At 49.4% G+C, this 13057-nt stretch overlaps 1 protein-coding gene across 1 annotated transcript in view; it reads left to right on the top strand.

Annotated features, from left to right (window-relative positions):
- The window catches only part of LOC128695777 (lysosomal aspartic protease), a 43546-nt gene that overhangs the window by 10704 nt on the left and 19785 nt on the right, over window positions 1-13057 (top strand). Inside the window, exons 4-5 of the mRNA XM_053786594.1 lie at window positions 356-461; window positions 992-1204. Of these exons, the coding sequence (XP_053642569.1) occupies window positions 356-461; window positions 992-1204 (319 nt within the window). The remainder of the gene's footprint in view (window positions 1-355; window positions 462-991; window positions 1205-13057) is intronic.

Here is a 13057-nt window from a genome sequence, read left to right as displayed (position 1 = left end):
TTATTTGTTAAACAAATCAGGATACAACTGTAGTGTGCAGTTGTTAATTTTCCTCTTTCTATTTATTATTGCACTAAATAACTCTCGTCTATGTGAGTACAGATAGGCAGCACACTGGCGCCTGGCACACACATGATCAAGACTCAGCCACGTCTTCCGCTGAATGACCCACATAGGTTTATCGCTTAACAATGATTGTTATTTATGCACTAAATAACTCACAAAACTTTAGAAAAATGAGGCAATATTTCCAAGAATTTTCCTAAACATGCTACTCTGGCAGTTGACTTGACAAAGATATACATTATATCTCTAGAAAGTGCCAAGTACTCATTGTAACATATTGGTGTTGCAGAGCTGCACAACCGCTATGACTCTACCCTCTCCTCAACCTACAAGCCCAACGGTACCGATTTTGCCATTGAGTATGGTTCAGGTGCACTCCGAGGCTTTCTTTCTAGGTGAGTTTTCCCACACACAGCCCATCCGCAGTTTCAGACTTCCTTTCCAATTGATTTTATGTCCAGATGAGCCGCTACTCTTGCAACCATTTTCCTAGGAAAACCTTCACAATTTTATGTTTTGGTAAGTCAAGTGAAGGTGAAATCCCCTACTTTTGCAATTCCACACGTCTTCCGCGCAATAAAATTATATTGGAGATTACTGTGTGACCAAATTGTGTATATAATTTGAACATACAGGAAAGACTGTTTTACAACAAATTTATGTCTCTTCTTTTCTGTAATCCCTTTACGGTCTCCATCTTAATTGCGCAGCATCTTTGGGCAATTGCTAAATGACTATACGAATTTGATTTGGATCAACAAAGCTTTCCCAATAGGTAGTTTTATATTTCTAGTAAAACTGACAGAGTATGGAAGTAATTACGTTACTCACTTGTGTTCTAGTAAGAAATGCAAAGGGCAAGTGCTTCCCAAAGTTCCTTGAATTCCTTTATATGGCTCTGTAATGACCCCAGCCGCTCCTACAGTGACACCGTGGACGTGGGAGGAGTGACAGTCACGGATCAAACCTTCGCTGAGGCCACTGAGGAGCCTGGTGTATCCTTCCTCGCTGGCAGGTTCGACGGTATCTTAGGCATGGCCTTCACTGAGATCTCAGTCATGGGCATCCCCACAGTGTTCGACACCATGTTGGTTCAGGGCGCTGTCACCCAACCTATATTCTCCTTCTACCTCAACCAGTGAGTTAAGACGTGTTCTTGTACCTCAACCAGTGAGTTAAGTTGTGTTCTTATACCTCAACCAGTGAGTTAAGTCGTGCTCTTATACCTCAACCAGTGAGTTAAGTCGTGTTCTTATACCTCAACCAGTGAGTTAAGACGTGTTCTTGTACCTCAACCAGTGAGTTAAGTTGTGTTCTTATACCTCAACCAGTGAGTTAAGTCGTGTTCTTATACCTCAACCAGCGAGTTAAGTCGTGTTCTTATACCTCAACCAGCGAGTTAAGTCGTGTTCTTATACATCAACCAGTGAGTCGAGACACAGGTACTCTCCCACCTTAACCTGTGAGTCGAGACACAGGTACTCTCTCACCTTAACCTGTGAGTGGAGAAACAGGTGCTCTCTCACCTTAACCTGTGAGTCGAGACACAGGTACTCTCCTACCTTAACCTGTGAGTCGAGACACAGGTACTCTCCCACCTTAACCTTTGAGTCGAGACACAGGTACTCTCCCACGTTAACCTGTGAGTCGAGACACAGGTACTCTCCCACCTTAACCTGTGAGTCGAGACACAGGTACTCTCCCACCTTAACCTGTGAGTCGAGACACATGTACTGTCCCACTTTAACCTGTGAGTCGAGACACAGGTACTCTTCCACCTTAACCTGTGAGTCGAGATACAGGTATTCTCCCACCTTAACCTGTGAGTCGAGACACAGGTTCTCTCCCACCTTAACCTGTGAGTCGAGACACAGGTACTCTCCCACCTTAACCTGTGAGTCGAGACACAGGTACTCTCCCACCTTAACATGTGAGTCGAGACACAGGTACTCTCCCACCTTAACCTGTGAGTCGAGACACAGGTACTCTCCCACTTTAATCTGTGAGTCGAGACACAGGTACTCTTCCACCTTAACATATGAGTCGAGACACAGGTACTCTCCCACCTTAATCTGTGAGTCGAGACACAGGTACTCTCCCACCTTAACCTGTGAGTCGAGACACATGTACTCTCCCACCTTAACCTGTGAGTCGAGACACAGGTACTCTCCCACCTTAACATATGAGTCGAGAAACAGTTACTCTCCCACCTTAACTTGTGAGTCGAGACACAGGTATTCTCCCACCTTAACCTGTGAGTCGAGACACAGGTTCTCTCCCACCTTAACATGTGAGTCGAGACACAGGTTCTCTCCCACCTTAACATGTGAGTCGAGACACAGGTACTCTCCCACCTTAACCTGTGAGTCGAGACACATGTACTGTCCCACTTTAACCTGTGAGTCGAGACACAGGTACTCTTCCACCTTAACCTGTGAGTCGAGATACAGGTATTCTCCCACCTTAACCTGTGAGTCGAGACACAGGTTCTCTCCCACCTTAACCTGTGAGTCGAGACACAGGTACTCTCCCACCTTAACCTGTGAGTCGAGACACAGGTACTCTCCCACCTTAACATGTGAGTCGAGACACAGGTACTCTCCCACCTTAACCTGTGAGTCGAGACACAGGTACTCTCCCACTTTAATCTGTGAGTCGAGACACAGGTACTCTTCCACCTTAACATATGAGTCGAGACACAGGTACTCTCCCACCTTAATCTGTGAGTCGAGACACAGGTACTCTCCCACATTAACATATGAGTCGAGAAACAGGTACTCTCCCACCTTAACTTGTGAGTCGAGACACAGGTATTCTCCCACCTTAACCTGTGAGTCGAGACACAGGTTCTCTCCCACCTTAACATGTGAGTCGAGACACAGGTTCTCTCCCACCTTAACCTGTGAGTTGAGACACAGGTACTCTCCCACCTTAACCTGTGAGTCGAGACACAGGTACTCTCCCACTTTAATCTGTGAGTCGAAACACAGGTACTCTCCCACCTTAATCTGTGAGTCGAGACACAGGTACTCTCCCACCTTAACCTGTGAGTCGAGACACAGGTACTCTCCCACCTTAACCTGTGAGTCGAGACACAGGTACTCTCCCACCTTAACCTGTGAGTCGAGACACAGGTACTCTCCCACCTTAACCTGTGAGTCGAGACACAGGTACTCTCCCACCTTAACCTGTGAGTCGAGACACAGGTATTCTCCCACCTTAACCTGTGAGTCGAGACACAGGTTCTCTCCCACCTTAACATGTGAGTCGAAACACATTTACTCTCCCACCTTAACCTGTGAGTCGAGACACAGGTACTCTCCCACCTTAACCTGTGAGTCGAGACACAGGTACTCTCCCACCTTAACCTGTGAGTCGAGACACAGGTACTCTCCCACTTTAATCTGTGAGTCGAGAAACAGGTACTCTCCCACCTTAACCTGTAAGTCGATACACAGGTACTCTCCCACCTTAACCTGTGAGTCGAGACACAGGTACTCTCCCACCTTAACCTGTGAGTCGAGACACATGTACTCTCCCACCTTAACCTGTGAGTCGAGACACAGGTACTCTCCCACCTTAACCTGTGAGTCGAGACACATGTACTCTCCCACCTTAACCTGTGAGTCGAGACACAGGTACTCTCCCACCTTAACCTGTGAGTCGAGACACAGGTACTCTCCCACCTTAACATGTGAGTCGAGACACATGTACTCTCCCACCTTAACCTGTGAGTCGAGACACAGGTACTCTCCCACCTTAACATGTGAGTCGAGACACAGGTACTCTCCCACCTTAACCTGTGAGTCGAGACACAGGTACACTCCCACTTTAATCTGTGAGTCAAGACACAGGTTCTCTCCCACCTTAACCTGTGAGTCGAGACACAGGTACTCTCCCACCTTAACCTGTGAGTCGAGACACATGTACTCTCCCACTTTAATCTGTGAGTCGAGAAACAGGTACTCTCCCACCTTAACCTGTAAGTCGATACACAGGTACTCTCCCACCTTAACCTGTGAGTCGAGACACAGGTACTCTCCCACCTTAGCCTGTGAGTCGAGACACAGGTACTCTCCCACCTTAACCTGTGAGTCGAGACACAGGTACTCTCCCACCTTAACCTGTGAGTCGAGACACATGTACTCTCCCACCTTAACCTGTGAGTCGAGACACAGGTACTCTCCCACCTTAACCTGTGAGTCGAGACACAGGTACTCTCCTACCTTAACCTGTGAGTCGAGACACAGGTACTCTCCCACCTTAACCTTTGAGTCGAGACACAGGTACTCTCCCACCTTAACCTGTGAGTCGAGACACAGGTACTCTCCCACCTTGACCTGTGAGTCGAGACACATGTACTCTCCCACCTTAACCTGTGAGTCGAGACACAGGTACTCTCCCACCTTAACCTGTGAGTCGAGACACATGTACTGTCCCACTTTAACCTGTGAGTCGAGACACAGGTATTCTTCCACCTTAACCTGTGAGTCGAGATACAGGTATTCTCCCACCTTAACCTGTGAGTCGAGACACAGGTTCTCTCCCACCTTAACCTGTGAGTCGAGACACAGGTACTCTCCCACCTTAACCTGTGAGTCGAGACACAGGTACTCTCCCACCTTAACATGTGAGTCGAGACACAGGTACTCTCCCACCTTAACCTGTGAGTCGAGACACAGGTACTCTCCCACTTTAATCTGTGAGTCGAGACACAGGTACTCTTCCACCTTAACCTATGAGTCGAGACACAGGTACTCTCCCACCTTAATCTGTGAGTCGAGACACAGGTACTCTCCCACCTTAACCTGTGAGTCGAGACACATGTACTCTCCCACCTTAACCTGTGAGTCGAGACACAGGTACTCTCCCACCTTAACATATGAGTCGAGAAACAGGTACTCTCCCACCTTAACCTGTGAGTCGAGACACAGGTATTCTCCCACCTTAACCTGTGAGTCGAGACACAGGTTCTCTCCCACCTTAACATGTGAGTCGAGACACAGGTTCTCTCCCACCTTAACATGTGAGTCGAGACACAGGTACTCTCCCACCTTAACCTGTGAGTCGAGACACAGGTACTCTCCCACCTTAACCTGTGAGTTGAGACACAGGTACTCTCCCACCATAACCTGTGAGTCGAGACACAGGTACTCTCCCACTTTAATCTGTGAGTCGAGACACAGGTACTCTCCCACCTTAATCTGTGAGTCGAGACACAGGTACTCTCCCACCTTAACCTGTGAGTCGAGACACAGGTACTCTCCCACCTTAACCTGTGAGTCGAGACACAGGTACTCTCCCACCTTAACCTGTGAGTCGAGACACAGGTACTCTCCCACCTTAACCTGTGAGTCGAGACACAGGTACTCTCCCACCTTAACCTGTGAGTCGAGACACAGGTATTCTCCCACCTTAACCTGTGAGTCGAGACACAGGTTCTCTCCCACCTTAACATGTGAGTCGAAACACAGGTACTCTCCCACCTTAACCTGTGAGTCGAGACACAGGTACTCTCCCACCTTAACCTGTGAGTCGAGACACAGGTACTCTCCCACCTTAACCTGTGAGTCGAGACACAGGTACTCTCCCACTTTAATCTGTGAGTCGAGAAACAGGTACTCTCCCACCTTAACCTGTAAGTCGATACACAGGTACTCTCCCACCTTAACCTGTGAGTCGAGACACAGGTACTCTCCCACCTTAACCTGTGAGTCGAGACACATGTACTCTCCCACCTTAACCTGTGAGTCGAGACACAGGTACTCTCCCACCCTAACCTGTGAGTCGAGACACATGTACTCTCCCACCTTAACCTGTGAGTCGAGACACAGGTACTCTCCCACCTTAACCTGTGAGTCGAGACACAGGTACTCTCCCACCTTAACCTGTGAGTCGAGACACATGTACTCTCCCACCTAAACCTGTGAGTTGAGACACAGGTACTCTCCCACCTTAACATGTGAGTCGAGACACAGGTACTCTCGCACCTTAACCTGTGAGTCGAGACACAGGTACACTCCCACTTTAATCTGTGAGTCAAGACACAGGTTCTCTCCCACCTTAACCTGTGAGTCGAGACACAGGTACTCTCCCACCTTAACCTGTGAGTCGAGACACATGTACTCTCCCACTTTAATCTGTGAGTCGAGAAACAGGTACTCTCCCACCTTAGCCTGTGAGTCGAGACACAGGTACTCTCCCACCTTAACCTGTGAGTCGAGACACAGGTACTCTCCCACCTTAACCTGTGAGTCGAGACACATGTACTCTCCCACCTTAACCTGTGAGTCGAGACACAGGTACTCTCCCACCTTAACCTGTGAGTCGAGACACAGGTACTCTCCCACCTTAACCTGTGAGTCGAGACACAGGTACTCTCCCACCTTAACATGTGAGTCGAGACACAGGTACTCTCCCACCTTAACCTGTGAGTCGAGACACAGGTGCTCTCCCACCTTAATCTGTGAGTCGAGACACAGGTACTCTCCCACCTTAAGGTAATCTCCCACCTTAACCTGTGAGTCGAGACACAGGTACTCTCCCACCTTAACCTGTGAGTCGAAACACAGGTACTCTCACACTTTAATCTGTGAGTCGAGACACAGGTTCTCTCCCACCTTAACCTGTGAGTCGAGACACAGGTACTCTCCCACCTTAATCTGTGAGTCGAGACACAGGTACTCTCCCACCTTAACCTGTGAGTCGAGACACAGGTATTCTCCCACCTTAACCTGTGAGTCGAGACACAGGTACTCTCCCACCTTAACATGTGAGTCGAGACACAGGTACTCTCCCACCTTAACCTATGAGTCGAGACACAGGTACTCTCCCACCTTAACCTGTGAGTCGAGACACAGGTACTCTCCCACCTTAACCTGTGAGTCGAGACACAGGTACTCTCCCACCTTAACCTGTGAGTCGAGACACAGGTACTCTCCCACTTTAATCTGTGAGTCGAGAAACAGGTACTCTCCCACCTTAACCTGCAAGTCGATACACAGGTACTCTCCCACCTTAACCTGTGAGTCGAGACACATGTACTCTCCCACCTTAACCTGTGAGTCGAGACACAGGTACTCTCCCACCTTAACCTGTGAGTCGAGACACAGGTACTCTCCCACCTTAACCTGTGAGTCGAGACACATGTACTCTCCCACCTTAACCTGTGAGTCGAGACACAGGTACTCTCCCACCTTAACATGTGAGTCGAGACACAGGTACTCTCCCACCTTAACCTGTGAGTCGAGACACAGGTACACTCCCACTTTAATCTGTGAGTCAAGACACAGGTTCTCTCCCACCTTAACCTGTGAGTCGAGACACAGGTACTCTCCCACCTTAACCTGTGAGTCGAGACACATGTACTCTCCCACTTTAATCTGTGAGTCGACAAACAGGTACTCTCCCACCTTAACCTGTAAGTCGATACACAGGTACTCTCCCACCTTAACCTGTGAGTCGAGACACAGGTACTCTCCCACCTTAACCTGTGAGTCGAGACACAGGTACTCTCCCACCTTAACCTGTGAGTCGAGACACAGGTACTCTCCCACCTTAACCTGTGAGTCGACACACAGGTACTCTCCCACCTTAACCTGTGAGTCGAGACACATGTACTGTCCCACTTTAACCTGTGAGTCGAGACACAGGTACTCTTCCACCTTAACCTGTGAGTCGAGATACAGGTATTCTCCCACCTTAACCTGTGAGTCGAGACACAGGTTCTCTCCCACCTTAACCTGTGAGTCGAGACACAGGTACTCTCCCACCTTAACCTGTGAGTCGAGACACAGGTACTCTCCCACCTTAACATGTGAGTCGAGACACAGGTACTCTCCCACCTTAACCTGTGAGTCGAGACACAGGTACTCTCCCACTTTAATCTGTGAGTCGAGACACAGGTACTCTTCCACCTTAACATATGAGTCGAGACACAGGTACTCTCCCACCTTAATCTGTGAGTCGAGACACAGGTACTCTCCCACCTTAACCTGTGAGTCGAGACACATGTACTCTCCCACCTTAACCTGTGAGTCGAGACACAGGTACTCTCCCACCTTAACATATGAGTCGAGAAACAGGTACTCTCCCACCTTAACTTGTGAGTCGAGACACAGGTATTCTCCCACCTTAACCTGTGAGTCGAGACACAGGTTCTCTCCCACCTTAACATGTGAGTCGAGACACAGGTTCTCTCCCACCTTAACATGTGAGTCGAGACACAGGTACTCTCCCACCTTAACCTGTGAGTCGAGACACATGTACTGTCCCACTTTAACCTGTGAGTCGAGACACAGGTACTCTTCCACCTTAACCTGTGAGTCGAGATACAGGTATTCTCCCACCTTAACCTGTGAGTCGAGACACAGGTTCTCTCCCACCTTAACCTGTGAGTCGAGACACAGGTACTCTCCCACCTTAACCTGTGAGTCGAGACACAGGTACTCTCCCACCTTAACATGTGAGTCGAGACACAGGTACTCTCCCACCTTAACCTGTGAGTCGAGACACAGGTACTCTCCCACTTTAATCTGTGAGTCGAGACACAGGTACTCTTCCACCTTAACATATGAGTCGAGACACAGGTACTCTCCCACCTTAATCTGTGAGTCGAGACACAGGTACTCTCCCACCTTAACCTGTGAGTCGAGACACATGTACTCTCCCACCTTAACCTGTGAGTCGAGACACAGGTACTCTCCCACCTTAACATATGAGTCGAGAAACAGGTACTCTCCCACCTTAACTTGTGAGTCGAGACACAGGTATTCTCCCACCTTAACCTGTGAGTCGAGACACAGGTTCTCTCCCACCTTAACATGTGAGTCGAGACACAGGTTCTCTCCCACCTTAACCTGTGAGTTGAGACACAGGTACTCTCCCACCTTAACCTGTGAGTCGAGACACAGGTACTCTCCCACTTTAATCTGTGAGTCGAGACACAGGTACTCTCCCACCTTAATCTGTGAGTCGAGACACAGGTACTCTCCCACCTTAACCTGTGAGTCGAGACACAGGTACTCTCCCACCTTAACCTGTGAGTCGAGACACAGGTACTCTCCCACCTTAACCTGTGAGTCGAGACACAGGTACTCTCCCACCTTAACCTGTGAGTCGAGACACAGGTACTCTCCCACCTTAACCTGTGAGTCGAGACACAGGTATTCTCCCACCTTAACCTGTGAGTCGAGACACAGGTTCTCTCCCACCTTAACATGTGAGTCGAAACACATTTACTCTCCCACCTTAACCTGTGAGTCGAGACACAGGTACTCTCCCACCTTAACCTGTGAGTCGAGACACAGGTACTCTCCCACCTTAACCTGTGAGTCGAGACACAGGTACTCTCCCACTTTAATCTGTGAGTCGAGAAACAGGTACTCTCCCACCTTAACCTGTAAGTCGATACACAGGTACTCTCCCACCTTAACCTGTGAGTCGAGACACAGGTACTCTCCCACCTTAACCTGTGAGTCGAGACACATGTACTCTCCCACCTTAACCTGTGAGTCGAGACACAGGTACTCTCCCACCTTAACCTGTGAGTCGAGACACATGTACTCTCCCACCTTAACCTGTGAGTCGAGACACAGGTACTCTCCCACCTTAACCTGTGAGTCGAGACACAGGTACTCTCCCACCTTAACATGTGAGTCGAGACACATGTACTCTCCCACCTTAACCTGTGAGTCGAGACACAGGTACTCTCCCACCTTAACATGTGAGTCGAGACACAGGTACTCTCCCACCTTAACCTGTGAGTCGAGACACAGGTACACTCCCACTTTAATCTGTGAGTCAAGACACAGGTTCTCTCCCACCTTAACCTGTGAGTCGAGACACAGGTACTCTCCCACCTTAACCTGTGAGTCGAGACACATGTACTCTCCCACTTTAATCTGTGAGTCGAGAAACAGGTACTCTCCCACCTTAACCTGTAAGTCGATACACAGGTACTCTCCCACCTTAACCTGTGAGTCGAGACACAGGTACTCTCCCACCTTAGCCTGTGAGTCGAGACACAGGTACTCTCCCACCTTAACCTGTGAGTCGAGACACAGGTACTCTCCCACCTTAACCTGTGAGTCGAGACACATGTACTCTCCCACCTTAACCTGTGAGTCGAGACACAGGTACTCTCCCACCTTAACCTGTGAGTCGAGACACAGGTACTCTCCTACCTTAACCTGTGAGTCGAGACACAGGTACTCTCCCACCTTAACCTTTGAGTCGAGACACAGGTACTCTCCCACCTTAACCTGTGAGTCGAGACACAGGTACTCTCCCACCTTGACCTGTGAGTCGAGACACATGTACTCTCCCACCTTAACCTGTGAGTCGAGACACAGGTACTCTCCCACCTTAACCTGTGAGTCGAGACACATGTACTGTCCCACTTTAACCTGTGAGTCGAGACACAGGTATTCTTCCACCTTAACCTGTGAGTCGAGATACAGGTATTCTCCCACCTTAACCTGTGAGTCGAGACACAGGTTCTCTCCCACCTTAACCTGTGAGTCGAGACACAGGTACTTTCCCACCTTAACCTGTGAGTCGAGACACAGGTACTCTCCCACCTTAACATGTGAGTCGAGACACAGGTACTCTCCCACCTTAACCTGTGAGTCGAGACACAGGTACTCTCCCACTTTAATCTGTGAGTCGAGACACAGGTACTCTTCCACCTTAACCTATGAGTCGAGACACAGGTACTCTCCCACCTTAATCTGTGAGTCGAGACACAGGTACTCTCCCACCTTAACCTGTGAGTCGAGACACATGTACTCTCCCACCTTAACCTGTGAGTCGAGACACAGGTACTCTCCCACCTTAACATATGAGTCGAGAAACAGGTACTCTCCCACCTTAACCTGTGAGTCGAGACACAGGTATTCTCCCACCTTAACCTGTGAGTCGAGACACAGGTTCTCTCCCACCTTAACATGTGAGTCGAGACACAGGTTCTCTCCCACCTTAACATGTGAGTCGAGACACAGGTACTCTCCCACCTTAACCTGTGAGTCGAGACACAGGTACTCTCCCACCTTAACCTGTGAGTTGAGACACAGGTACTCTCCCACCTTAACCTGTGAGTCGAGACACAGGTACTCTCCCACTTTAATCTGTGAGTCGAGACACAGGTACTCTCCCACCTTAATCTGTGAGTCGAGACACAGGTACTCTCCCACCTTAACCTGTGAGTCGAGACACAGGTACTCTCCCACCTTAACCTGTGAGTCGAGACACAGGTACTCTCCCACCTTAACCTGTGAGTCGAGACACAGGTACTCTCCCACCTTAACCTGTGAGTCGAGACACAGGTACTCTCCCACCTTAACCTGTGAGTCGAGACACAGGTATTCTCCCACCTTAACCTGTGAGTCGAGACACAGGTTCTCTCCCACCTTAACATGTGAGTCGAAACACAGGTACTCTCCCACCTTAACCTGTGAGTCGAGACACAGGTACTCTCCCACCTTAACCTGTGAGTCGAGACACAGGTACTCTCCCACCTTAACCTGTGAGTCGAGACACAGGTACTCTCCCACTTTAATCTGTGAGTCGAGAAACAGGTACTCTCCCACCTTAACCTGTAAGTCGATACACAGGTACTCTCCCACCTTAACCTGTGAGTCGAGACACAGGTACTCTCCCACCTTAACCTGTGAGTCGAGACACATGTACTCTCCCACCTTAACCTGTGAGTCGAGACACAGGTACTCTCCCACCCTAACCTGTGAGTCGAGACACATGTACTCTCCCACCTTAACCTGTGAGTCGAGACACAGGTACTCTCCCACCTTAACCTGTGAGTCGAGACACAGGTACTCTCCCACCTTAACCTGTGAGTCGAGACACATGTACTCTCCCACCTTAACCTGTGAGTTGAGACACAGGTACTCTCCCACCTTAACATGTGAGTCGAGACACAGGTACTCTCCCACCTTAACCTGTGAGTCGAGACACAGGTACACTCCCACTTTAATCTGTGAGTCAAGACACAGGTTCTCTCCCACCTTAACCTGTGAGTCGAGACACAGGTACTCTCCCACCTTAACCTGTGAGTCGAGACACATGTACTCTCCCACTTTAATCTGTGAGTCGAGAAACAGGTACTCTCCCACCTTAGCCTGTGAGTCGAGACACAGGTACTCTCCCACCTTAACCTGTGAGTCGAGACACAGGTACTCTCCCACCTTAACCTGTGAGTCGAGACACATGTACTCTCCCACCTTAACCTGTGAGTCGAGACACAGGTACTCTCCCACCTTAACCTGTGAGTCGAGACACAGGTACTCTCCCACCTTAACCTGTGAGTCGAGACACAGGTACTCTCCCACCTTAACATGTGAGTCGAGACACAGGTACTCTCCCACCTTAACCTGTGAGTCGAGACACAGGTGCTCTCCCACCTTAATCTGTGAGTCGAGACACAGGTACTCTCCCACCTTAAGGTAATCTACCACCTTAACCTGTGAGTCGAGACACAGGTACTCTCCCACCTTAACCTGTGAGTCGAAACACAGGTACTCTCACACTTTAATCTGTGAGTCGAGACACAGGTTCTCTCCCACCTTAACCTGTGAGTCGAGACACAGGTACTCTCCCACCTTAATCTGTGAGTCGAGACACAGGTACTCTCCCACCTTAACCTGTGAGTCGAGACACAGGTATTCTCCCACCTTAACCTGTGAGTCGAGACACAGGTACTCTCCCACCTTAACATGTGAGTCGAGACACAGGTACTCTCCCACCTTAACCTGTGAGTCGAGACACAGGTACTCTCCCACCTTAACCTGTGAGTCGAGACACAGGTACTCTCCCACCTTAACCTGTGAGTCGAGACACAGGTACTCTCCCACCTTAACCTGTGAGTCGAGACACAGGTACTCTCCCACTTTAATCTGTGAGTCGAGACACAGGTACTCTTCCACCTTAACATATTAGTCGAGACACAGGTACTCTCCCACCTTAACCTGTGAGTCGA

This window comes from Cherax quadricarinatus, chromosome 41, assembly GCF_038502225.1.
Source record: "Cherax quadricarinatus isolate ZL_2023a chromosome 41, ASM3850222v1, whole genome shotgun sequence".
NCBI classification, from domain to species: domain Eukaryota; kingdom Metazoa; phylum Arthropoda; class Malacostraca; order Decapoda; family Parastacidae; genus Cherax; species Cherax quadricarinatus.
This window is presented reverse-complemented; position numbering and strand designations above follow the sequence as displayed.